This window comes from Hevea brasiliensis, chromosome 6, assembly GCF_030052815.1.
Source record: "Hevea brasiliensis isolate MT/VB/25A 57/8 chromosome 6, ASM3005281v1, whole genome shotgun sequence".
In the NCBI taxonomy this organism is placed as follows: Eukaryota; Viridiplantae; Streptophyta; class Magnoliopsida; order Malpighiales; family Euphorbiaceae; genus Hevea; species Hevea brasiliensis.
The window spans coordinates 108,073,812-108,098,220 of record NC_079498.1 but is presented as its reverse complement, the minus strand read 5'-3'; the positions used below and the strand labels follow the sequence as shown (position 1 = coordinate 108,098,220).

General features: G+C 34.2%; 3 protein-coding genes across 5 annotated transcripts; 1 reads left to right on the top strand and 2 right to left on the bottom strand.

Moving 5' to 3' along the window:
- Positions 1 to 204: 204 nt before the first annotated feature.
- LOC110641841 (E3 ubiquitin-protein ligase KEG) lies at positions 205 to 13,664 on the bottom strand. 3 transcript variants are annotated; one of them, XM_058149185.1, is made up of 16 exons: positions 12,517 to 13,664; positions 9,039 to 9,401; positions 8,702 to 8,932; positions 8,392 to 8,517; positions 7,936 to 8,272; positions 7,695 to 7,852; positions 6,867 to 7,024; positions 6,012 to 6,133; positions 5,771 to 5,905; positions 5,478 to 5,602; positions 5,175 to 5,279; positions 4,867 to 5,100; positions 3,037 to 3,370; positions 2,720 to 2,908; positions 2,257 to 2,562; positions 205 to 1,847 (listed from the first exon to the last, which is right to left on the bottom strand). In XM_058149185.1, the coding sequence occupies exons 1-16, from the start codon at positions 13,227 to 13,229 to the stop codon at positions 633 to 635; spliced, it is 4,851 nt and encodes a 1,616-aa protein (XP_058005168.1). In that variant the 5' UTR covers positions 13,230 to 13,664; the 3' UTR covers positions 205 to 632. The 3 variants fall into 3 exon arrangements, with proteins under 3 accessions (XP_058005168.1, XP_058005169.1, XP_058005170.1); XM_058149186.1 differs by having other exon boundaries at positions 8,392 to 8,514; XM_058149187.1 differs by having other exon boundaries at positions 12,545 to 12,676.
- Positions 13,665 to 15,803: 2,139 nt separating this feature from the next.
- LOC110641848 (sigma factor binding protein 1, chloroplastic-like) lies at positions 15,804 to 16,642 on the bottom strand. The gene has a single exon (XM_021793707.2). The coding sequence runs from the start codon at positions 16,363 to 16,365 to the stop codon at positions 15,958 to 15,960; it is 408 nt and encodes a 135-aa protein (XP_021649399.2). The 5' UTR covers positions 16,366 to 16,642; the 3' UTR covers positions 15,804 to 15,957.
- Positions 16,643 to 20,770: 4,128 nt separating this feature from the next.
- Positions 20,771 to 23,288, top strand: LOC110641840 (DNA replication complex GINS protein PSF3-like). Its single transcript, XM_058149333.1, has 6 exons — positions 20,771 to 20,815; positions 20,925 to 20,993; positions 21,081 to 21,181; positions 21,509 to 21,601; positions 22,766 to 22,902; positions 22,996 to 23,288. Exons 1-6 carry the CDS (start codon positions 20,771 to 20,773, stop codon positions 23,100 to 23,102), a joined length of 552 nt encoding a protein of 183 aa, XP_058005316.1. The 3' UTR covers positions 23,103 to 23,288.
- Positions 23,289 to 24,409: the final 1,121 nt, after the last annotated feature.

Below are 24,409 nucleotides of genomic sequence, written 5' to 3'. Positions count from 1 at the left end.
AATGTTAAAAAGGAATTGAAGAGCTAATCACTATTCATCTTGATGAAACTTGTTTAGCACTTGGCCACCTGTGCATGGTTCTCTTGCTGACAACAGGGGTGAAAAAGGACCAAAAAAAAAATTATATATATATATATATATCAACGCTAAGAAATTGCCGAGAACGCTGTCAAGGTACATGCAATGCATTGCAAAGCACCAAAATAACTTGAGAAGGGCAACAACTCGCAAGATTTATGTAAGGTTCAATTTGTACAAATTACATATAAATGATATATACGTCAAAAAGCTTATCAGCTAACAGCATCAATGAGATATGAATGGCTGCAACTCTCTTTTTCTTGCCGATTTCGGTTCGTCATCTCCTATAATTAACAGTAAGGCAAGCCAATTTTCTGCATGGTCCCACTATCTGACTCTACGTGTCTTCTGCTCATTAACGATAAACAAATTTCTTTTGTTAAGGAAGCTGCTGCAGTCAAATGTGGAGTTTCAAGCATACTGGACTGTACAGCGGCTGAAACAAGTTGCCTCTCAAAAGTAGCAAGAGGCCGAGGTCCTTTGGTTTGAGGGCAGAACTGAAAGAAGCACAGAGCACAAGGAGATCTTCATCCAGCACCTCCATTAACAGCTCAACTCTCATCAAGAACAATATCAGCTGGATCTCCAATCCATGGCCTCCCTTCTTTCCACTGAAACTTAATCCTTAGCTTACCATTTGCATCTACACCAACTACCCAGCCTTTGCTTGCTTGAGTCTCCATTCCCCACCCCCACCGTGGTGTTATAATCCCTTCCTTAATTCTCACTTTGTCCCCCACTTTGAATGGCCGAACCCTTTCCATTTCCCATGCCTTGCAAAGCCACAGCCTCTCCATGAAGCAGAATGCAACCCATAATTCCCCATCTTCCATCCGATGCACCACTCCAATGCTAAAGTGATTCACCTCTCCCCAGTGGTGTGTTGGTGTTGATACCGATGCCCTTACCTTCACCCAGTCTCCAATGTGAAGCTCCTCTTCCTCCACCAGCTCCACTTCTGAAGGATCTAGAATCCAAGTTTTCGAACCTACAGGAGTATATATTCTCAGTTTTCCATCAGCATCAATTGCCGATATTGTTCCAGCACTTGCATGACTGTGGCCTGACCACCCAAATCTCGGATGTTTCACAGAGAGTTTTACCCTAACCTTCTGTCCAACTATGAGCCTTCCTACTCTTTCAACGTGCGAAGCGGGTCCCACCCATCTTTCTTGTTCCCCACAAAAGCCAACATAAATGCTTCCATCCCATTCATCCCCATCATAACCTATACCCTGTACGATACCAATGCTGCCTGGCCCAATAGACTTCCAGTTAACCACATCTTCCTTCAGTCTGACCCATTCTCCCACTTCAAACATCTGTCCAATCTCAAGATCGGCAGGATCTCCCCTCCACAATGCTGGCAAACCACAGAAAGCAACCCTCACTTCTCCATCAGCATGAACAGTGGTTATTATGCCTCGAGAATCAGGCAGCGCATGCCTCCAAGCCCATCTCGGCTCAACTAATCCAGTTCTAAACCGAACATGCTGCCCCACTTTGAAGCATGGAACCTTTTCAACATCCGTGTAATGAGTAATCCACCTTCCTTTACGGAAACAACAAGCCAGCTCTAAGTAACCTGTCTCTTGTACACTATGCACAACAGCCAAACTTTCCTTCCCAATGCTATTCCAATCATAACTTGGTCTAGTTCCAAGGCTTGGTTTTGAACGTACCCAATCACCAACTTCAAATCCTGAGAGCCGCTCTGCATCTCCAGGAGAAACTTTCCACAAGCTCTGTCTGCCAGCAACCTTCACCTACATACAAATAAAATATTCCTGATTAACATGATTTTTTCTCCTTTTCCTTTCTAGCTGGGAAATGATTTTCATAACAGTAAAATCCATATAACTTTAACTACAGAGAAAGAAGACTCTGCTGAATAATACTAGCAATGCATGTGGTTTGCTTCTACAATCATTGCAGCTTCCGATCACAATGCATTTTACACCAATATATGGTGCTGAATGCACATTGGGACAACTAAAAAACACATAACCAATTATGCAATAATGTTTCAGCATGTAGCACATTGATCCAGAATCCTATAACTTGCAACAGGTTGTTAAATAAAATAATTGCAGGTCTCAACAATTTAGGACGAACAGCTTCCACAATGCAAAATTAAAATAACTAACAGTAAAGATCAAAGTTAAGCATGCATACATTCAAAGCCCCATCCATGTCAATTCTAACAATTTTTCCAACAGTTGCGGGGCTTTCATTTGACCATCCCAGTCGTGGCTGAGTCACAGAAGGCAAGACATGTATTTCTTGCCCCACTTCAAAAGGAGGCACCTTCTCCACATCTGTCACAGAGCAAATAAAAGGCTTGCTCCTGAAACAAAAGGCAACACCCATATCACCATCCTCCTCCAAGCTGTGAATTATCCCAATGCTGTTCCGTGTAATGTCCTCCCATCCATAGCTTGGAGAGGGTACTGAAGCCTTCACTCTCACCCAATCCCCAACCTGATCAAAGAGGATGAGACATTTATGCAAACAGATATCCAATAAGTCTTCTACCATGGATTAACTTAAGCATGACTATGAATAATCTACCACAAGGTAAAATTGCCATATTGCAGATGAATCACAGCAAGGCTATGAATTACAACAAATATATTACCTTGAAATCCTCAACCTTTTCCATGTCAGATGGGTCAGCTTGCCAGGGGATAGGTCGATTTGGTATTTCTATTATGAGGAGACCATCATTCTCTATCTCACTAATTCTTCCAACACTATGATGGGTCTCACCACCCCAAGCATATCTAGGTTCTGCAACAGATCGCTTCACACACACACAGTCACCAATCTGTAAAAACAAAGGACAGATTGGTTCATTATTTTCTTTGGATTAAAAAAAAGAATAAATAATTTAACTAGTTAAAATAAAAATTAATGCTATCCATGAAAAGGAAAAGGCCAAAATTTCAGTCATACCCTGAAAGGGGCAACAGGCTCAACCTCCTCTGGTTCACAATGCCATGGATTTGGGAGATAACTCAACTCTAACAATAGACTACTATCTGGTCTAATACAATGCACTATGCCAATGCTCCCTGGTGTTACCAATCCTAATCCATGCTTAGTTGTTGTGAGAGTGGGGCGGATACGAACCCATTCACCAACCTTGAATTCTTCAACTCTTTCCATTTCTGCAGGGTCAGCTTTCCATCCTCTAGACGCTCCCGGAAACCCAACACGCAGAATCCCATCATCATCAACACATAAAACAGTTCCAATGCTATCACGTGATTGACCGCGCCAGCCAAATCTAGTAGCAAACAAGACTAGTCATCCTTCTCTCCAAACACAACTTATTCATGGAATTGAAAATCCATTCCATAGTTTTAAACAAGCATGTTCTTAAAAGCTGACAGTAATTATGCTTTCACATAACTTTAGTACCGCAAAACTGCACAACATTATATGACTGACTACACCACCTCAGGAAAAGTCATATTATGTTTCCTTATAGAGAATGCATCCATTAGTCATTCACGATGACACTGAGTTAGAATAGCAGCAAATGTCTCTGAAATAATACGCACACTTATCTAACCTTTTTAATCCTAGAATTATCTTCATTTACAACAGTTTGGCATGACACATTAGCCAATACCTACTAGAAACTTAATAACATATCCCCCCTTAAATTAATCCAGTGAGATGTATAAGCTTTTCCAGTTAAATTTGTTCTCCAGGAACTGCTTTTCTCCAAATTTTTTGAAGTTCCCAGTGGTTGCTTCTATATTTGTTTTACACTACAATGACATGCACAAGACTTTACAGACTATAGAACGAATGAGAACCAAACTTCCATGCCTCATAATCAATTTTGTGTTTTTTGTGCATGTGTGATAAAGATATCAGAGCTCTTCAATAATTTCAGTTACCCCAAAATTAATCTTTGTTAACTTCAGTCAGCAAATTTAACTTGCAACCCTACAGTGTTCCTTCTAATTAAACATTGTTTTCACACTTTTTTGCAGGAATAGAGGGACCAAAAAAAAAGTTTAATTTAAGTCCCACTTAAACTAAAATGTTCCTAACAACTACTGACTCCAAATTTACCATATGTGGGTGTGTGGGTGCACGTGATGGAGGATTGAGATTTGAGACAACTAAACCAAATAGAAGATGCCGTCACTAACATTGCAAAGAAAATATGCAAACTTGTTCATTGGTTATTTAGTATCTTCCTAAGGTGAAAAGAACTCAGTTATCTATTTACAAATCACACCAATATAAGTGGATGACAAAATCTATTTTCAGTCATTCTAAATTGTGAGAAAAAATAAAGCTATTACTAACTTAAAATGACTATAAACAAGATTCTTTCAATTACATTGTACAATTTGAGAATAAACCATTAAGTTTTCATATAGTATTACAGGCATGAAACTGTAAAAGGCATTTTTAGGAATTTAGATGCAATGGTTCTCAAGGTAGAGATGCTACATATCCAAAGTACATTGTCTTTCTATACGTGCCTTTCAAGTCTATAGGAAGCCTTTTATCATTTGACATCAGAATTCTGAGTTAGAAGTCGAGATTCTCAAGTCTTTTCCAGTTTATGTTGCAGAAATAAATTTAACAGCTAGTCAATGCTAAAAATAATATGCTCATGATTGAGCTAAACACAATCCGTACGGTCAATAGACATTTTCCAGTGAATTGAGTAGCAGTAACCACGACAATTTTAGAACATTTTATATATGCACTACACTAACTCAAATTAATAAAGTTCACAACAGTGATGTACCATACCTCGGCTCTTTGACTTCTGGTTTGAGCTGGACATGCTGTCCCCTGTCTAGAGGAATCACTTTCAAAACTTCACTTGCCAACACACGAGCCTCTCCAGTGCAGAATGACACAAAGAGATTGTCCTTGTCCACAACATTTTGCACAAAGCCTACACTTTTATGTTTAGCACCTTGCCAGCCATGTCTAGGAGTTGTGACACTTCTCTTGAACTTCACCCAATCCCCTACTTCAAATCTAAATTGCATAAAAAGTTAGTATCACAATTATATAATCCATGACAGCACAATAATATGAAGTTTTGCGCTTACATTGTAGGTGAGAGATGAACTCCCCTATTCATAAGTGCCTCCATCAAATCTTCTGAAATCCATTCCCGAGGTAGGGCCTCCAAAAGATCACGTAATATCTTCCCACTGTAAAGAGACATATGTATAAATCAAATCAGTAATATTTGAAACTTCACATTTACCTTCTTAACACTTTAATTCTCATATCTCAAGGAAATGATAATAGAGTCAAGAGTTGATGACATAAAAATTTAAATAGGATGAGAATCCTTTAGAATAAAGTTGCAGAGACAGGAAGAGGCAATGTCAATAGCTGGCACTTGCCTGTGGTTTCTAACATCTACAGCAGCATCGGGATTTCTAAGCATAATGATGAGCCATTCAATATTTTCACGTATCATTTTTGCTCTATCTGCCGCTATGTGGAATGCATTATTACCTTCATCATCCTAATAATAACAATTCAATGGTTGAGTTTCCAATTATTTGCATAAGCATGCATGAAAAGCACAAGGAGATCAACCTAATATAATAGTTCACCTTAAAAGAACAGTAGATCAGAAGGTCATCCGAGTCCAATGCATTAGCAGAATTTAGAAAGAAAGCGAGTACAATACCTGCAGATTACAACTTGCCCCAGCAGATAAAAGCAATCCAACACATGACTTTGCCCCTCTGGCTAATGCTACATGAAGAGGAATTGTATTATGCATGTTCCGAATGTTCACATCCACTCCAGCTTCAAGAATAATCTATTGAAAAATTGTAGATATATTTAAATAAAAAAAAAGCCCTCCTATGATTAACAAAAATATTGATAGAGCACTCATATGCAGTATGAAAGCTAATATAGCCTACCTTGACCAATTCAACATCATTCGCCATTGCAGCAGTATGCAAGGCTGTTTGCCCATGCTGTGCATCTTGGGCCATTGGATCTGCTCCTGCAGCAAGCAATATCCGTACCAATTCTCTCCCATCTACATGAAATTGGCAGAAAGAAAAGTTATATAAAAGGAAATAATATAATATCAAGTGGTTATATGATTTAAACAAACTGTGAAAATTAATGAAAGCAAAATGTACAGAGAGCAATAGAACTGAGAAAGAAAAACTTAAAGAGGTCAGAAGTCCAGGAGGGTGAAAAAATACCCATTTAAACAGTACCAAATACCCTTGTTCCACAAATGAAGAATGAAACCACATGGTTTGATGCATGATATATTTAATGACACTTAGCAACTAAATTGGTAAGTTTACGAAGCTAATCTAGAAAATTAAAATCTAATACAACCAAACCCATATAACATGTAAACATATTCCAACAACATTATCTAATAACCTGATCCACCTTAGATAATTTGACTGTCCATAAAATTCTATAGAGACTTTCTATGCAGACCTTTAGTGAGTTAATTGGCACCATAAAATTAAAAACTTGATCCATACAATAAATGATATTGGAACTCAAACAATAACAATCATTAAATCACTCCTGTTTGGCTATTCTTAAAAGCCAAATTAGCATCACGTGTAAAGAAAAGTACAAAATAGAAAGAGAGAATCAATTTTTATCACCCACTACCCCAAGAGAAACCAAAATTGATTAAAATACAGACTAACACATTGACTTTTTAAACAATGGTTCCAACAAATTAAATTTGATTATTGACATCATTAATAAATTAGACAATATTAAGATTCAAGCATTACCAATTTCATGATCTTTCTTCACAGCAGCTGCCATACACAATGCAGTTCCAACTGGACTGGGTATATCAATTGTACCAGCAATTTCTTCTGGGGAAGCAACTTCCATCCATCTTTTCACAACAGCCACATTCCATGTTGCAACACACAAGTGCAATGGCCTGTGAATTGAGAATCAAAACAAGAATACTGGAGGTGGAGCAGAAAATATACCCAAAGCAAACATAAATAGGATAAAACTTCAGTCGCGTACACCAGAATTGTCCTATAGAAAGAAAGCATTTCTAGGGGCAACCTCCAAAACTAGCTTCACTATATTAACATTCAGTACACTTCATAATCACAATGGTGAAGTGAAAATAACCTCAGAAAGAACAACATGACAAGCAAAAACAAAGCAACAATTATGCCCTATGGGGCAGGTCACACTTTCAGATTCTGGACAATAACAATGTGGCGTCTACATGCACTCCACTGCAAAATATGCTAAGTAAAAACAATGCAACAATAATGCCCTGCAGGAGCAGGTCAACTTTCAGTTTCTGGACAATAACAATGTGGCAGCTACATGCACTACAATCTCTTGCTATCACCTTGCAACCTCCCCAAACAACCTCCAACGACACAACATGTGAGATATAAACTTTTCGTTGTAAACTTACTTTTCCCTTCATCATTCATATTACATAGGGGGTTTTCAACCTCGCCAAACAACCTCCAAAGACACACAAAATGTGAGATATAAACTTTTCATTGTAAACACACTTTTCCCTTTGTCATTCATATTACATAGGGGGGGAAAGATGAATATAAAACCTACTCCAGACTTACGTCAAATTTTTTGAATTCTGAATGGCCATTGACCTAGAGCCTCCATTTTCCAATATAGCAATTGCACAATCTGTATATTTCTTGGCAACAGCTCTATGCAGGACTGTCTCACCTTCATCATCCACTGCATTGGGATCAGCTCCAGCCAATAGTAGCTCCTGACATTGTTTTAAACCAATTTCAACAGGAAGAAGCACAATAGAATAACCGAAAAATTGTAACTTATCAACTGAAGACTTACACGCATACAATCAGGTTGGCCATGGTAGGCACAAACATGAACAACAGATGGACCAAAGCCATCTCTCAACCTAGATCTAACAGTAGATCCTTTTTCAATAAGGGCACGAACACATTCTGGAGATCCAGCAGCTAAAGCAAAAACAAGTGCGGGATCGCCATCTTTATCCAAAACATCCACATTTGCCTGTCTGTACTCCAATATAGCCCTTACAAGTTCTGCATTGCCACGTCTACAAGCCAGGTGAAGAGCAGTCTGCCCATCACCATTTTGTGCTTCTAACAGTATAGATACTGAGCCACCACCATTTCCTGATGCAGCCTTTGCAAGCAGATCTCTGCAAATTAAGAAGGAAAAAAAGAAAAAGAAAAATTGGGAAAACAGGTCAAGGAAATAAGGTTGAAACCTTAGTTTATTCAAGTAGAGAGCAACATGGCATGTGCTGAGTAAACCAACCTCACACCATGTACATCCCCTTCTGAAACTAGCCTATGCAAATGGCTAGGATTGTCCTGAAAGACCTCCAAATCAGATGTGGGAGATGGTTCTGTCACATTTGATCCAGTATATTTTGCAAAGCTACTGTAGTCACACAAAAAATTTTTCAAGAAAATCAAGCTCTCTCACACACACATGCAGGCACACAAGACAGCATATTGCAATATTGTTTCTTCCCACGACCAATCAGAATACAAGCCCATCACACTCCGACCAACAAGAAAATGAAAAGGATAAAATTCCAAGATCAAAACTTTGAAATTCTTACTTATCAGGGCTTGCAGGAGGGCTGCGTGGCAATTCTTGCAGATGACGAAGAAATATTCCTAACATTGCATTAAAACTTGGCCTTTTTGATGCCTTGAACAGCAGGCACTCTCCAATCATCTTCCACAGTTCTCTAGGCATTCCAACACCCACTACACTTGCATATTGTGGAGGCAACTTTCGAGCCTTGACAACAGCTCGATAAATTTCCTCAGCACTTAAACCGGCCCACCTGCACAATGAACATCAACTTGAATACTGAGAGATTTGTACCCTATATGGGAAATTCAGAAATGAATAAAGACGAAACTAGAACAATAATAAGTTACTCCACATACGGGATGGAGCCTGTGCACATCTCTACCAATGTACAACCGAAACTCCAGGCATCTGACTCTGCAGATATACCAATTGCATCGTCCCAGAATAAATTCAATGACTTCTTCTCTGGCTCCCATGCCTCTGGAGCTGTGTAGTGTGGGCTAAGCATTGTACAGTCCATACATGAATGGATTTTCACAGACTCGCACTCTGATCGAGCTTTCCGGCAGGCAGTTTTCTTCAAAATTGCAGCAAGTCCATAATCAGAAACCACGGCACGACTGCTTGAATCCAAGAGAAGATTGGATGGTTTTATATTCATACAAACAACACCTGCTGCATGCAGTTCAGCCACCCCTCGTGCTATGTCAGCCCCATATCTACAGGTGGCAAATGAATGCAACATCACAACAATAGCCATAGCCAGCTCATAATATTATTCAAAGCCTCAAAATAAGTTTATTTTGCAGTATCTTTTAGTAACATATCTGAAATTTAGGATGTTTAATCATTCAATTATATTGATTAAAGAGTCAGTTAATTTAGTATAAATTAAATGCTGAGGAAGGCCCATTATTGCCTAAGATAATTCCATTGCTCTTTTATCCTCAAATTTTGCACATAGAAATGGAGAAAAGTGTCAAATACTACAACTTCATTTCACTACTAATGTGAAGAGATATCAAAAAGTTCTAACAGATTTATGACATTTTCAAAAGCGGAGTTATATATTATCCTTCTATTCTCGTTCCCTCCGAGGTTTGCAAAATTCATTTCCCATCCAGAATCACAAATTAATAGTCTCCCTCATTGCTTCCTTGCCCTTCCTTTTATTTCACCTCCTCATAAAATTTTAACTTCCATCAACATTCCACCCCTCTTTCTTCCATATCAAAAACGAGAACAAAGAAACCTCTGTTGGCACACAAAACACACCTCTGTTGAGAATTGCTTCTGAAAGTAATGTATTTACTGTAGATTAAGGACCTTTCAAAAGCCAATCTGAAAATTCTTTGCATTATTTGCATAGTGCATGTCGATTTATGGCATCTTGTTCCTAAGGAGAGTAACAACAGACATACAGAGGCAAACGTAGCCAAATTCTATGTGACACATGGTATTGATATTTGAGTTTATGTATGAGTTCATTGAACATGCATGCACGCATATAAACAACCCCTCATCCCCCCCCCCCCCCCCTTCTCTTTCTCTCCCCCATAAAAAAATAAGAGAGAAAGCATTTGTCATATGAAATTAAGAATCAACAACTAGTTGAAAAAGAGATTAGAATGTGATGATGTGTTATTGTGAAGAGACTAAAATTTCTCTATATCTAATGTACATGATTGGCATCCTCTTTGTTATCTTTCTAAAAATTGTGCAACCACTAACTATCAAGTATGCATGTGTGTGTGAGAGAGCCATGCACTATTACCACACAGTTTTCCAAAAAGCCATAATTCCAAACTAGTTAAGGTTGGTTATATGGATCCTTTTCCTCCATTCTAACCCATTCAGGGCTACATTTTCATAAAGATCTAGAGACATTAAATCTCTTTTCACTACTTCCACCGCATCATCCTAGGTCCACCTGTTTTGAAGTCCAAATCCTTCAAGCTTTAGGATTACCTTTTGAGTCTATAAATACCTATGTTTGTAATGTTGTCTCAAAGTTATGATCAATAAGAATTCTAGCATTTACAATTCGAGTTGAGTGATGCAATTCAACCCTAAGTGTGATGCCTATGAAACCTTGGGTGTGATACCTAAGGAAGTTAAGGCGTGAAGCCTAAACCTTTTATTTTACAGTTCAAAGCCCAGAAGTCTTTTCTTCTTGTTTAAATTCCCCTCTCAATTTCATCCTCTCACAAACTCTAATTCTATGCCTAAATTCCTGCTCATTTTAGCCTTCACAAAGCCTCAAATTTCAATATTAATTCTAAAAACCTGCAGGCCGTCCTGTATCAATAGATATATCTTATCTTAGCAAGAAAATAAAGTGCACATCCAAAATTTCTTTTATTGCCAGGTAATGTTGAGAGCTCAAGAAGATGCCATGCAGTCTTTGGCAGATGGCAGATCTTGACAAAATTAAATACAAAATTCTGTCTCTTCTTGCAGTCTACAACCTGGCTATTACAGCTGTTAATCAAAGAGTGAATGAAACTTTTAGGATTACAAAGTGACAGAAAGTAACTCTTAGTTTGTAATTCTTGCTTTAGTACTATTTAGAGACTTCATTTGAAAGAATACTTTCTTTCCTTTGATATGAAAAATTAGGGCAAACATTCCAGCACAAATGGATATTCCCACTAATAGCTGTTTCTGCGGCTCCAGTTTAAAGGGAGAAAAACTTGAAATCTTCCAAAACCAGTGAAAATTCCTAGCATCATTATCTAGTTCAATCAACTCAAATCTAGGAGCATCATTCTTTCTGTTCTATCCATTCCATGAGGCTTCCCCAGAGCAGAAGTCAACACAAAGTCTTCAAGCTGTCCCCACTTGATTATTATCCCTCACATCAATATAATCATTCTCAGAATGTTCCCTTTCTCAAATTCTGACCTCAACATACAATTATTTTGGCAGAGCATAATAAAATAAATAAGATTCCAATGCACTAATTAGACGTCAGAAAGATATATAGTATACCCCTCAATCATGAGAAAAACCATGGATGGAGAATGTGTAATCAAAAACTGAATGAAGGAATAGCTTCTCATGTCCTTTTCTAATGGATCAAAGCATTTACATTGTACACCAAGATTCCTAGAGGGACAATTATATGAAACTGGAATGAATTTGTCACAAACTCCACCCAACAACAAATAGTCCATGCTCAATATGATTCCATATTGATCAAGTGGGTTAACGTGTATCTAAATGTCACACATTTTTCATGTAACTTCAGAAAATGAAATTGGCTATATTGATCTCTAGTCAACACCATAAATTTCATACTTTTTTGTATGCATGTGACTCAATGACTTCTACATGGAAGGAAAATAATTCAAATACCCAGCAGACATCTTTATTAGAATCGCCTTCAAAAATTTACTACTAAGTAGGTCTCTGTTTTGGCCTCATGAATCATGCCAGCAATTTGTGTATTATATACTACAGGGTGCAATGTGTGCTCCCCACTCTAACTCAGTTTCATAAAAACACACATACGTTACATAGTCTTCCTTCCCAAAAAATTAGAACAAAAAAAAAATCAACTTTTAGCAGAAAATTAACTAGATCACCATATGCCTAGTACAAAACAAAAAGAAAAAGAGAAGAAGGCGAAGAAAATAAAAGAAAAAGATCACTGCATAAAACCTTAGGATAATATATCTTTCTAATTTAATCATCAACTGTTCATCTCAATTTCCTACCATGGGATCGCTGTATGATGTTTATACTTCTAAATACTAGATTTTACCATTCAAAGTGCAATGACTCTCAATTATGCTAACATTCAAAAGCAGGAAAATCAAATCATAGCAAAACCTTAGAATTTGTTCGAGAGTAAGCCTGCCTTCATTTCTCTGCATCTCCAATTGAACAGACCCAGAGCATCTGTCCATAACAAGACCTAGACATCCATCCATCTTAAACACCCCATGGAAGGTACAGATATTTCTACACCACATGGAAGCTCGCCGCAAGTTCTCCAGCTGCCCTTGCACCCACTCCACCTCCATGTCCTCCCCCACCTCCACCCTCTTCACTGCCACTCGATGTTTGCACTTCCCATGGATCCCATCACCAATTACAGCTGCCCACGTCTCCACTCCTGCCCTTCTTCCTTCCCCTATCTTCCTGACTAGCTTCACCTCCTGGTGGACCCCAATCTCGATCACGGGCCCACATGCTCCAGAACTCGATGCGTGGGACCCACGGCTATATCTCTCCTCTTCCGCCTCATTGTCCTCCTTCTCATCATCGTCAGTGTAATCGCAATCAAAGTTGGGCGCCGGCGCCGCAGCAGAAGGTGAGTGTAGGAGGGCGAGGACAGCATAGTTCTTGCGGAGAGCGTTGACAGAGTTACCAACGAGTGACACGTAGCGACAGCGGGGACAAGCAAGCGTCGTATCGAGCGAAGAAGAGAACATCCGTGAGAGACAATCCTTGCAGAAGCCGTGGCCGCATTGTAGCAGCAAAGGAACTCTCTCCTCCTCGTTGTACCCTGTTTGGCAAACGGAGCAGCACGGGACCTTCATTTTCTAATGTCCTCCTGTTTTAGTCTCCCTTCTCTCTCTCTCTCCCTCTCTGAAAATTTTCCGGAGAAAATCGATTGAATCAGGGAAAAAAGGGGGAAGAAATGATTGAATTTTTAGGTTAAAAGATCTTGAAAGTGATAAAGAGGGAAGATCCATCATCCATTATAGGATTAAAAATGATCATAAATTAGGAAATAAATGTTCAAAGTGAAAACTTCAGAGAGATTTAGAGAGAGAGAGAGAGAGAGAGAGAGAGAGTGCGGGTTTTATAGATAGTATGGATTTTTTAATAAAATATTTAATTTTTAGTATTTTCTTCGCTTTTTCTTTCCCTTTTCTCTCGCTTTATCTGCCTGCTTTGCTTGCTTGCTTGCAGACGCAGTGCACAGCCCATCTCGTCTTCGGCTGCAATTTTTTTTTTCCCCTTCTTTCTCATATGTAATGTGCACTAACTGAATAAATTTTATTTAGAAAAGTGAACAAATTAAATGTGTTTAAATGAATTTAAATATTTAAAATTATAAATATATATTATTGAATCTTAAGATTAAATAAAATTATAAAATTACTTTGAATAAATACCATTTTCTTTTCAGCTGATCTATTTCTAAATTTGGGCAAGTATCAAATAATGCAATTGCTATCCCAATAAATGGACTTGATTGAAATTAATGTTGAGATAATTATTTTTTTAAGTATATTATTTAAAAAATATTAAATAATAATTAAAAATTAAATTTAATAAATTTTAATTATAAAAATATAAAATATTTTTTTAATAATATTTAAAATAATACTTTTATTTATAAAAATAATTTTGAACACTCTAAATTCAGTGGCAACAGTAGTAGCTATAATGAAACTCACTAACTCAAAGCTTGTGAATTTTGAGCAAAGAGCAAACAAAATCACAGAAATTATTATTATTATTATTACTCTGTTTACTCTTTTGCTTCTATTTCAAGTGCTACGTCCTCTCTTCTATTATTCAGTTAGATTGCTATTTATTTAAGTTATAAAATGAAAAAATTATTAAGAGTACCCAATACATATATACATATATGTCTCTTATAATCATGTAAAATATATTCTCTATATTATAAAAATGATCTACTTTTTATGAGAGAGAGAGTACTATAAAATTACTATCACCACCCCTTATTTCCGTTTATAATAATTTCATGATCAATTATCACTTGTATAATATTTTATAATTTTTGCTTAAATAAATTTGTTTTTTTTTTCTGTATAATTTTAACTTGTGATTTGGATTTGCATTTACCGACTGAGCTTTTGCTTGAATTAACAAAAGAAAAATTAAAGAAAGGGAAAGAAGGGTGGTTGAGAGAGGGGGGAAAGCGATGTCTCTTTGATGGGCTTCTCTTGTGCGCAATCTACAATTCAGATTTTAGTTTAACCATCTTTATGTCCAATTCCATGCAAAAGGCCTTGCTGCCGCTATTAGTCTATTGTAATTCATCCTCTAGTCGTCCATTAGTTATTTACATATACATATAAAATCATATTAATGACCAGTGGTGAAATTTACCTCGAAAACTCAATGGAAATTAAATTAATTAAAAAATTAAATAATGTATAAGAACAATTAAATAGTATTATCTCATTTTATTTTTATCTAATTAAGTTTTACACAATAATTAAGAAAATAATTTTTATCTATAAATTTTATTATTTGCTTTACTTCTTTCATTTAATTTTAATTTATTACTAAAAAACTTTTAAATTTTAATTTTATTTTATAAAAATCCCTTTAATCTACTATGAATATATTATAACATGTTTTCAAGTTAAAAAATACTAAAAATATATTTTTATTTCCTTTTCTCTCACACTCAAAAAGACTGTTTTAATTATTATTTGAACATATCATATATATATATCAATAATCTATTTCTTGTAAAATAGAAGGATTTAGCCATCACTTAAAAGTGATGAAATTACGTTTATAAACATTATATTGTAGTTTATAAGGATATTTTTATACACTTCAGTCTTCAAATTACAATCCTAGCTCCTCTCTTATCTAAAAGCCCTGAATACAATAAAAATATTATTTAATAATAACAGTGGTCATATATATAATTAATCTGTTATAATGTATAGCCGCCAATGTGCATACACATGTGTGTCAGTTTGGGCGTTTGATGTATGTACATGATAAGAGAAGGGACCTCAGCCGCCAGCCATCAACTTCTCCTTCCCCAAAGCTACCACCACCAAGTGCGCATGAGACTATCAAATCCATACCCAGTTATTAGAGCGAGGACCACACTGAAGATGCTTAATGCTTTTTGGTATTTTCTTTTCATCTCATCCTCCTTATTCTCAATAAGAGAACACCAGAGGCTTAATTTTCTATTGAAAAGGATAAACATTATTTTGGCAATTTTTCTTGATGAACTGAGTCTCCTGTTCATACAAGGTGGAACGATTCTATTAAAATAACAGAAGTCCTTGTCAATATTCTCTATAAGATTTATTAATTCTATCCATTTGCTCATGGCATAACTTTTGCTTGGATAACCATGTTGATTAACCAGAAAACTTCCATGATTAATTAGCAACAAAACAGAATTATATTGAGAAGCTTAATATCTAAACTGGGATTAATTTACATATATATATGTATAACAAAAAGAAGAATGACAAAACAGAAAGAGCTCATACAAGACTCATACAAGCCATATACATACCTATATTAAAGATTCTAGTTAAACACATCTAGCTCAAGAGAAGATTCATGGAAAGGATTTGATTGAAACATGCTCATAAAACTCCCTTGCATAGGCGGCAAAAATCTATCGAAAGACTCGAACATAGAATCGGAACCAGGAGACGATGACTCGTTGTAAGAGTCCATCAAAGGGACTAAAGATCTTGGCTCATCTACAGTTCTTTGGTCGAGAATTTCAGGAGAGTTATCAACACCATTAAAGTCCATAAATCGAGCAGCGTCGGAGTCTTTTCCGGTGAGTTCTTGCACAAGAGCCCTAAATTTTGAGGCACTAGTCTCAACTTTCATAGGGCTAGATATGTAGACAACTTTGATACCCTTTTTAGTACTTCTTCTCCTGGCTTGTTTCTTGCCCTTCATGTTAACACCAAGTACATCCATGACCAGAAAAAGAAATCTAAGCAGAACCCAGAAATGATCGTTTGCTAATTGTGACAGTACTGATGAGCCTTTATTGAAATCAGATGTAGTAGACCATCATTGGTAGGGTTTATATAGAGGTACGGAAGTAGGAAAAAAAGAGGAACAGATGTGTCGTGTGTGAAAGGTGATGATTTCCTAGAAAGTGATTAGATTAGAGAAAATCTCAAGGAAGGTCATTTCCTGGAAAGTGTCATAGATTAGAAAAATAAATCAAATAGGATGTAGCTAATCTAATTGATCATTTTTCACAGAAATTTTTTTTTATATAATTAATTTTTATTAAGATTTAAATTATAAATTTTATTATTTTAAATATAATTTTAATAATATTTTATTTATTTTATTATTAAATCAAGTGAATGGTATACTTTTAGTTATGAGATTACGATTAACCTAAATTAAGTGATTAAGTTTTTATTACAATAAAAAAAAATTAGATTAAAAATGGAATAGAAGATTCTGCTGATGAAGAAAAGATACTTGGATGACCCGCAATCGAATAGGGGTGGATATGGCATAGGGTTCTGATGGTGAATTCTCATGTTCATTGTAACGAGAAGGAAAAATGGATAAAGCACGTGCGCAGTCTCCTGCGACTTGGAAAACATAGGCTTTTAGGTGTTTTGACTTCTACTTACACATATGTATATACATGGCTGGATACCATTGGTTAAAAATTCTTTTTTTTTTATTTTAATTTTTAATTTAGAATGAGATTATCACATAAACATATTTAGTAATTCATGCGTTTGTGTTAATCTAGCACTGAAAATGAAAATAGCAGCTGTATATGCAACTTCTTCTATGTGTTGGCTTCCCCACGTTTTGAAGGGAAGTCGACGTAATATTATATACGTACACTCAAAGGATTGGTGCCATGTTTGAATTTAATATTTGCAAATATAGCTGATAAAGACTTTAGGTCTAATGCAATATTTATATGTTTTATATTTATATTTATATTATTATTTTTTAATCATAATGTATTTACAATTAACTATTACGTATATATGTATAGTTTAATGGATTAAAACCACCATCTAGAACTCACGTGATGACTCTAATTAATTTGCAATCACTATATTGTTGAAATATTTCTCACCATCTAGAATTCACATGATAACTCTAATTTACAATCGTAGTGTTGAAAATTTTCTTAATCAATATTATATTATTAACTTTTTTTCCAGATGTCTATTGCCCACAAGCTCCATCTAGAAGATAAAAACAAGATAAACGACAAGGTAAATTACAAATTGACTTCAAGGTAAAAATTATAATTAAATATGTTATTTTTAATTTAAAAATAATTTAATTTCTCAATTTTAATTTTATGTAGATATCCAATCATTCCACTAAAAGTCAACAAATTTCTTGTTAGTTAAAGTGAAAAATAATAATAAAAAAAATAATAATAAATTACAACTTGGTTCAATGTTTGTCAAAAATTATAAATTATTTCGTTTTCTTTTATTTAAAAATAATTATATTTATTAAATTTTATTATATCAATCAAATAACCGGTGAACCAATTAATGGATAATTTAATTAATTTTTTTACACTTTTAAAATACAGAGAGTATCGAAATGGAAGAGTATTGAATTTGGGTATATCTATTTATTTTTTTTACTATTATTTATCTTTTTAGGATTAATATATATATATTGTAAAGAGGCTCAAAAAGAAAGGAACAAGGACATTTGTCCTTGCCTTCAAAGTTGATTGAATTTAATAAAAAAATTTGCCAATGTCTCATTCATTACTAGCTTTTTGGCCAATAAATTCAAAATCATAATATGTGATGTTTACGTGGGATTATAATAGCCGATAGTTTGGGCAGGGTTGATGTGGCAAGCGCTCCAACTTATATTTTCCCTTGTGCTGACGTTTGACACGACGTCGTTGCTTCGTCTAGTTAGATCATCAACTTTACTTGACCTTCCAGAAATTTTTGACAGTTTGTGTAGCTAGTCTTCCTTATTATTATTATTTTTCAGATGGAGTTTTTCTTGAAAGCTCTTTTTTATTTATTGAATTAAAAAATTAGATTATTTCAACGATGAAATATTTTTGAATCTCTAATTGATGTTATCGATTCTAGAACTATACATATATATATATAGAGAGAGAGAGCAAAACCCACTCTTAATTTTAAAAATATAAATTAATGCAAATACAAAATAATATAGATTCTACCAAGTTTGACAAAAAAAAAAATGACCTTAGTGTGGATAAATTTTAATAATCCCACCTTAATTTATATAATTTTACACTGCAACTTTTTAATTTAAAAATATAATTTAAATTTTCATAATTTTTAAAATTTATACAATAAAAGTCTTCTAATTTTCAATCATTAATTTTCAGTTAGACATTAATTTAGATAATTTCAGCATGCATAGTTATTATTTTTATTTCCTCTCAAAAGTTATGGGTAAATTAAATCATTATTCTCTTCGTAAAAAATATAATTTTTTATGTGTAAATAAAATAATTTTACACTTTATATAAGAGATAAAAGAGAAATCCTAACTAAATGTCATTTTTAAGCTATTTATTAATATTTAATTAAAAAATTAAAAATTAAAAATTAAAATTTATAATGTAAAATTTAAAAATTAAAAAAATTTTATATTACGTTTTAAAATTAATAAACGTATTACAACAATACAATTTCAATAATAATCATTGAAATTTATGCCTTGGTGTGGCAATGGATCGTGTTTCATAGCAAGGATGGAAGCGTTGAAAATGAAAATGACACAAAAATCAAGAGTTTTCAGTAGGAATGACAACGGATAGGATATTCATAAAAATTATCCTATCCGAACCTAAACCCCATTGATATTATTAAAATCTAAACCGGTCTTAAATTTGTTTAAAATTTATTTTCAACTATTCAAACCCTGATTATTATTACTCGAAAAAAAACTCGAATTCATTTAATTTTATATATTTTAATTAATATTTTGTGTAAAAAATTATTTTAATTAATAATTTATATTTTAAAATTTTAATAATTTTATAAAATATTTAAATTCTATTTTATATAAAATAAAAAATATAAAAAATTATAAATATTATTATAAAAATATATATTTTATATTTAATTATATATTTATATAAATAAATTTAAATAATAAATATTCAATATATAAAATTTAAATTTATTATGGATATATTTTTTTAAGCCTAAATCCATTTCAAACTATATTATTTAAAACTTAAATTGGATTTTATTAGAGTTATTAGAATTTGATGGGATAAGAAACCCGGAAAAACTCGGCCATTGCCATTCCTAATTTCTGGTCTCAACCTTTAGATCAATCCACAGCTAGTGTCAGTGGTACATGATTGACAAACACTAAAACTATATTACACGCGTCTACACATAAACTATCCTTAAATTAGACGATTTTGATTTTCCCTCCCTTTTCAATTTTGTTTCCAGTAGCTGATTCATCTTCACTACTTTAGGGTTTCTCACTTGTAGTAATCTGACAAGTTCAAATCTTCTTCCAAAATTTTGCATGGATTACTCTATTTATTTACTTTTTTTTTTGGTAAATTTGCATTTTATTGGACTGTTAATCTGTAAATACGAGGCTGAAACCGGAGCTGAGATCGTAGGTGTGTTTGCAATCCCTAACCCTAACACACTCCCTCCAGGTCCTGGACAACAACGCCACGCCGCATCTAGCTAGAAGAAAACGACGTGTCGTTAAGATTATGGGCATAGCTTGTTCTCAGTTTGGTTACTAAGGTGTAATTCTTGATTACATTTTCTTCAAGTCTGTTAGTAGCATCGTTTGATTTCTCATCGTGAATTTTCTATACTTGAATCCTGTTCCCTGTTACTTTTCTGAGTTTCTGTAGTTTGCCAATTTTAAGCCAATTGAGGTAGTTTGATTTGCATACTGCTTTTTATTTTAAAATCGTTTGGGTATTTTGCTAACATGATTAGAAAATTTTAGTGATTTCAATGTGAGGCTAGAACTCGGTCATAAATTATACTGCCAATGTTTGCTTTACAACAAAGAGATTTGCTTGCTGCCTTCTGTGTTTTGTCCCCCTTTTCCACCTTATATTTGGCTTATTGAGTGCAATCTATAATTTCAAAGACCCAAAGCTGCACAGAACTTCACAGAGTTTGGCTAGTGAGTGTGTTAATAATATATTTGTGTTTGCATATTATCATAGTCTTCATTTTGATGTTTGTTAATTAGAATGTCTCTCCTTCAGTTTGCAGTCTGGACAGCAATTTCATAATTACAAGTTTGGAACACCTAAAATTGTCTCAATTCATAATCTGTCTTACTAAATCCGAGAGAAATTGAAAGAATCAAAAAGAGGGCATCAAGAATGGCAAATTACTATGACATTGATGATATTCTCACGGAGGAAGAGGTCAGTGCTATACTTTGATCGTCTTTCAACTATTCCAGTTACAATTGTGTACCATTGTTCTTTCAGATTGTTTTTTCAAAAATTTTGTTATGCTTCCTTTCGTTTACAGTTTGTTCCAGTTGTATTCCACAAGGTAGTGAATGGAGTGAAGATTGATGAGAGTACCGAAAGAGGTTTCGTAAGTTCTGATGGAATTTGCTTGTAGTGACAGTGAACAGTGAACATCTTTGTCCTGATAATGTTGTTTCTAAAATTTGTTTCGTAGGTTGAACAAGGTTCAAAGGCAGAACTACCTTTCTGGCTTGCTCGTGAGTTACACTTGAGGCAAGCTGTATCAATGAGTGCTCCTGCCTGTTTCAATGAAAAGTAATGGTCATGCATTTTCACATACTCTTGTTTTGTGCTTAACCAATTACAATGATGCACCTTGTAGTACAGGATTCTGGTCTATGGATTATGACAGACGTAGTTTTACTTGCTTTCTTATTGTCTTCATTTTACTTTTCCCCATTGCATGTTAATGTGATAACTTGTGGTTATCCAAGGAGGGCTTTTCACATTGTATGAAACTAAACTTAAGCAGAACATCTTAAGCATAAAAGCATGGAGAATAGCTTATTATGCGGTCATGGTAGATCTATTTTGTTTTTGGTACTTTCTTTCCCCTTACAGTGGTGCTTCTTTTACTACCAGAACAAGGCTGGAAATCCAGGCTGATGCGGCTTGTGTGGATCTAAGGTCTCGCTGTCCATACTTCTATGAATTTGGATGCAAGCTGGCACCATTGTAAGTCTCTTCCCCATGCCCTTCTATCAATGCATACATATTATAATCCTGACATTGTCTTCTTTGAGTGCCTTCTGAGTTCGGTCAGACTACAAAACAAAAAGATACGTTCCCTTTGTTAATATTATTGTGGTGCTTCTTGTTATTTTTAATTTGGCATGTGAAAGCACTCAAGAACTAGCTTCACAGATGATCACAGGTTCTAAAACATAGAAAACAATTTTTCGAATATCTTCTTTGCATTCGCATAGGGATGTTGCTTTGCTTCCAACCAGAAGAATCCATGAATTGTTACAACTTTAGGTTCTTTGTCGTTACATGAGAACATTAATTTATTACTAAACAAAGGCATTTGTGAACTGATTTGCCATGGTCCTTGTCCATAACATTGGCCTTAACCTCAAAAACACTGGTCATTTGGATTGACATTTTTCTTATTTGGCCCAAAATCATGTTTCTCATTCCTGGTTGTTTTAGCCCTTAAGTTTTACCTAGGTTTTGGATTTGTACTCAAACCTAAGGGTATTGAAGTTCTATAGTATATTCTATCAAGCTAATATTCTAGGAGGTGTAGATATTAATGAAAACACACTTGCCTGGGTCCTTACAATGAGTAGAAGCTAAGCGGGAAATTCCTCAAACAAAGCATGAAAATGAGCAACTTCACCTTGTGTTTTTATTTTTATTTCCATTTTCGTAAGTATATGTCTAGGTAATTTTGCTTACTTGTTCCTTGTCCAACATTGTAAGTAATGGTAATCTGAGGGGATAAAAAAATTTCACAACTAGTATTCTGCACAAGGTGTTTCTTTTTTGTTGTCAAAGTCTAAAACCTCTAGAGTTTATAAATAAATTATACTAAATTGGGTGAGTTGGATAAATAATTGGGTGGATTGGTGCTTTTGGCGCTTTTGTAACTCACAATTCTACAACCAATTTGGTATGGCATACTTATTGTGAATTTATCTAACGCTGTGCATTTTAAATAATTCATTTGCAGTCTTTTAGATTGTGAAACTGCAATAAGCACAAACCATCAAGCTGTGTTGGATTGTTTGCCTATAACTCTTTACATTGAATCTGTAAATTATAGTAATCCATTTTTTTTATCTGGTAAACAAATTATTTCTAAGGTTTTACTTTTTATGCTATTGTTGTGCATAGGTGTGATAAAACCATTGGGTTATTGCTCTCTTACGCGTTCAGAATCCGATATAAGGAGGTCCTATATAAGGCACACACTACAGCATTTGCAGCAGCCTCTAAGTTCTTGGCACTTTTGACAAAGGAAGAAACAAATTGTAAGATTCATTTGCTTGTCAAACCATACATGTCCTGTTTTTGTGACTCATGTTTATGCAGTAGCATTCATGATATGGCTGTGTATATTGTAGTGTATCAGGCAGCTCAATCCTCATTGACAGACTTTAAGAGATGGCGAATGGGTGGCCCTAGATTGCAGAGAGCTTCAATTCTTGGTAGGAAGAGAAAACCAACATAATAGGGTGCCTTTCTATTCTTATGTACTCTTCATTCAAACATTGATGATTCTATTAAGTGTGTACTCAGAATTGCATCAGATGTTCGTAAACATGCATGAGTGGTTCTTTTCTGTAACGATGTACTCTTCATTTAGACATTCAGGCTGCTGATAAGTGTGTCTTGAGGATTGGAGAGATATTAGTATACATGCGTGAGAAATAATAGGAGGCTTTTTTATCCTTTTGACATTTAACTTCTTGATCATTGACTTCTAGGCAGTTATAGTATGAAAAACTAGTTTAATTGATGAAGTCATTTGGTATGTCTCGAAAGGCTTGGAATCATGTATTGTCAATTTGGTTTGATATGGAGAATTGCAAAACTGAATAAATTAAAATTTTTAACAGATTAAATCGAATTGATTTGAATTAGAGAGAAAACTAATTGGATCAAACTGAATGAGCTGAATTTTTTAACATATCAAACTGAATCGAATCTATTTAATTCTGTTCTATTTATTGATTTGAGTTTTATCTTTGGCTTTTTTTTTTTAACATGTTTTGGACTCACTCATATTTAATTTCAATTATATTTTCCATTTTCAATTCTAATTTGAAACATAATAATAATTAATTGAAAAATTATTCAATTTGATTTTACTAATTTTTCATAAAAAATTAAATTAAATTGAATAAATCGAATTTTTTTAAATAAAAAGCAAATTAAACTGAATTTCTAAAAAAACTGAATTAAATTTCCTATTGAAATAGGTTTGTTCAATTATATGGTTTAAGTACTTGAATTTATAGGCATTTGAAAAAAAAAAAAAAAAAAAAACCTGAACAACGTAAAGATGTGTTTCAAGGAATTCTATAGCGTTGTTTCCCAAATAAAGAAAAAAAAAATCTTAACACGTATTCTAAAATAATTAAAAAAAGTAACCTTTTATGAACCTAGATCCAATACCTATGGTCAATAAAAAATTTGTTAAAGATATATAAATGAATATATAAAATTCACAATTCCTATTTATAGATTGGATAACTGCAAAAAAAAAAAAAAAAAAAACTTTGGTTTTTACTTCTATCTTATACTATAAAATTATTAATTAAATTTTAAACTTTTTCACTCTTATTAATTCTATCTTACCATTGAAATATCATGTAATCATTGTATAAGAGTGAAACTTTAATAATATGTAATATTTTTCACATAAGCATATTAAAACAATATGCTTTTATGAAAAAATACATATTTTCAGTCTCTTTAAGTATTTTATCCCATATATTTATTTTGTATGTTAATATTAAAAAATTATTTAAATGT

Coding starts and splice junctions, on each gene's coding strand:
- LOC110641841 (XM_058149185.1), bottom strand. CDS start 13,229: ATGAAGGTCCCGTGCTGCTCCGTTTGCCAAACAGGGTACAACGAGGAG. Junction 6,134..6,866: donor GAAGAAAGATCATGAAATTG/GTAATGCTTGAA, acceptor AATTTCATGTAG/ATGGGAGAGAATTGGTACGG. Junction 5,101..5,174: donor GTTCATCTCTCACCTACAAT/GTAAGCGCAAAA, acceptor TATGCAATTTAG/ATTTGAAGTAGGGGATTGGG.
- LOC110641848 (XM_021793707.2), bottom strand. CDS start 16,365: ATGGATGTACTTGGTGTTAACATGAAGGGCAAGAAACAAGCCAGGAGA.
- LOC110641840 (XM_058149333.1), top strand. CDS start 20,771: ATGGCAAATTACTATGACATTGATGATATTCTCACGGAGGAAGAG. Junction 20,994..21,080: donor AGAGTACCGAAAGAGGTTTC/GTAAGTTCTGAT, acceptor TTTGTTTCGTAG/GTTGAACAAGGTTCAAAGGC. Junction 21,182..21,508: donor CCTGCCTGTTTCAATGAAAA/GTAATGGTCATG, acceptor TTTTACTACCAG/AACAAGGCTGGAAATCCAGG.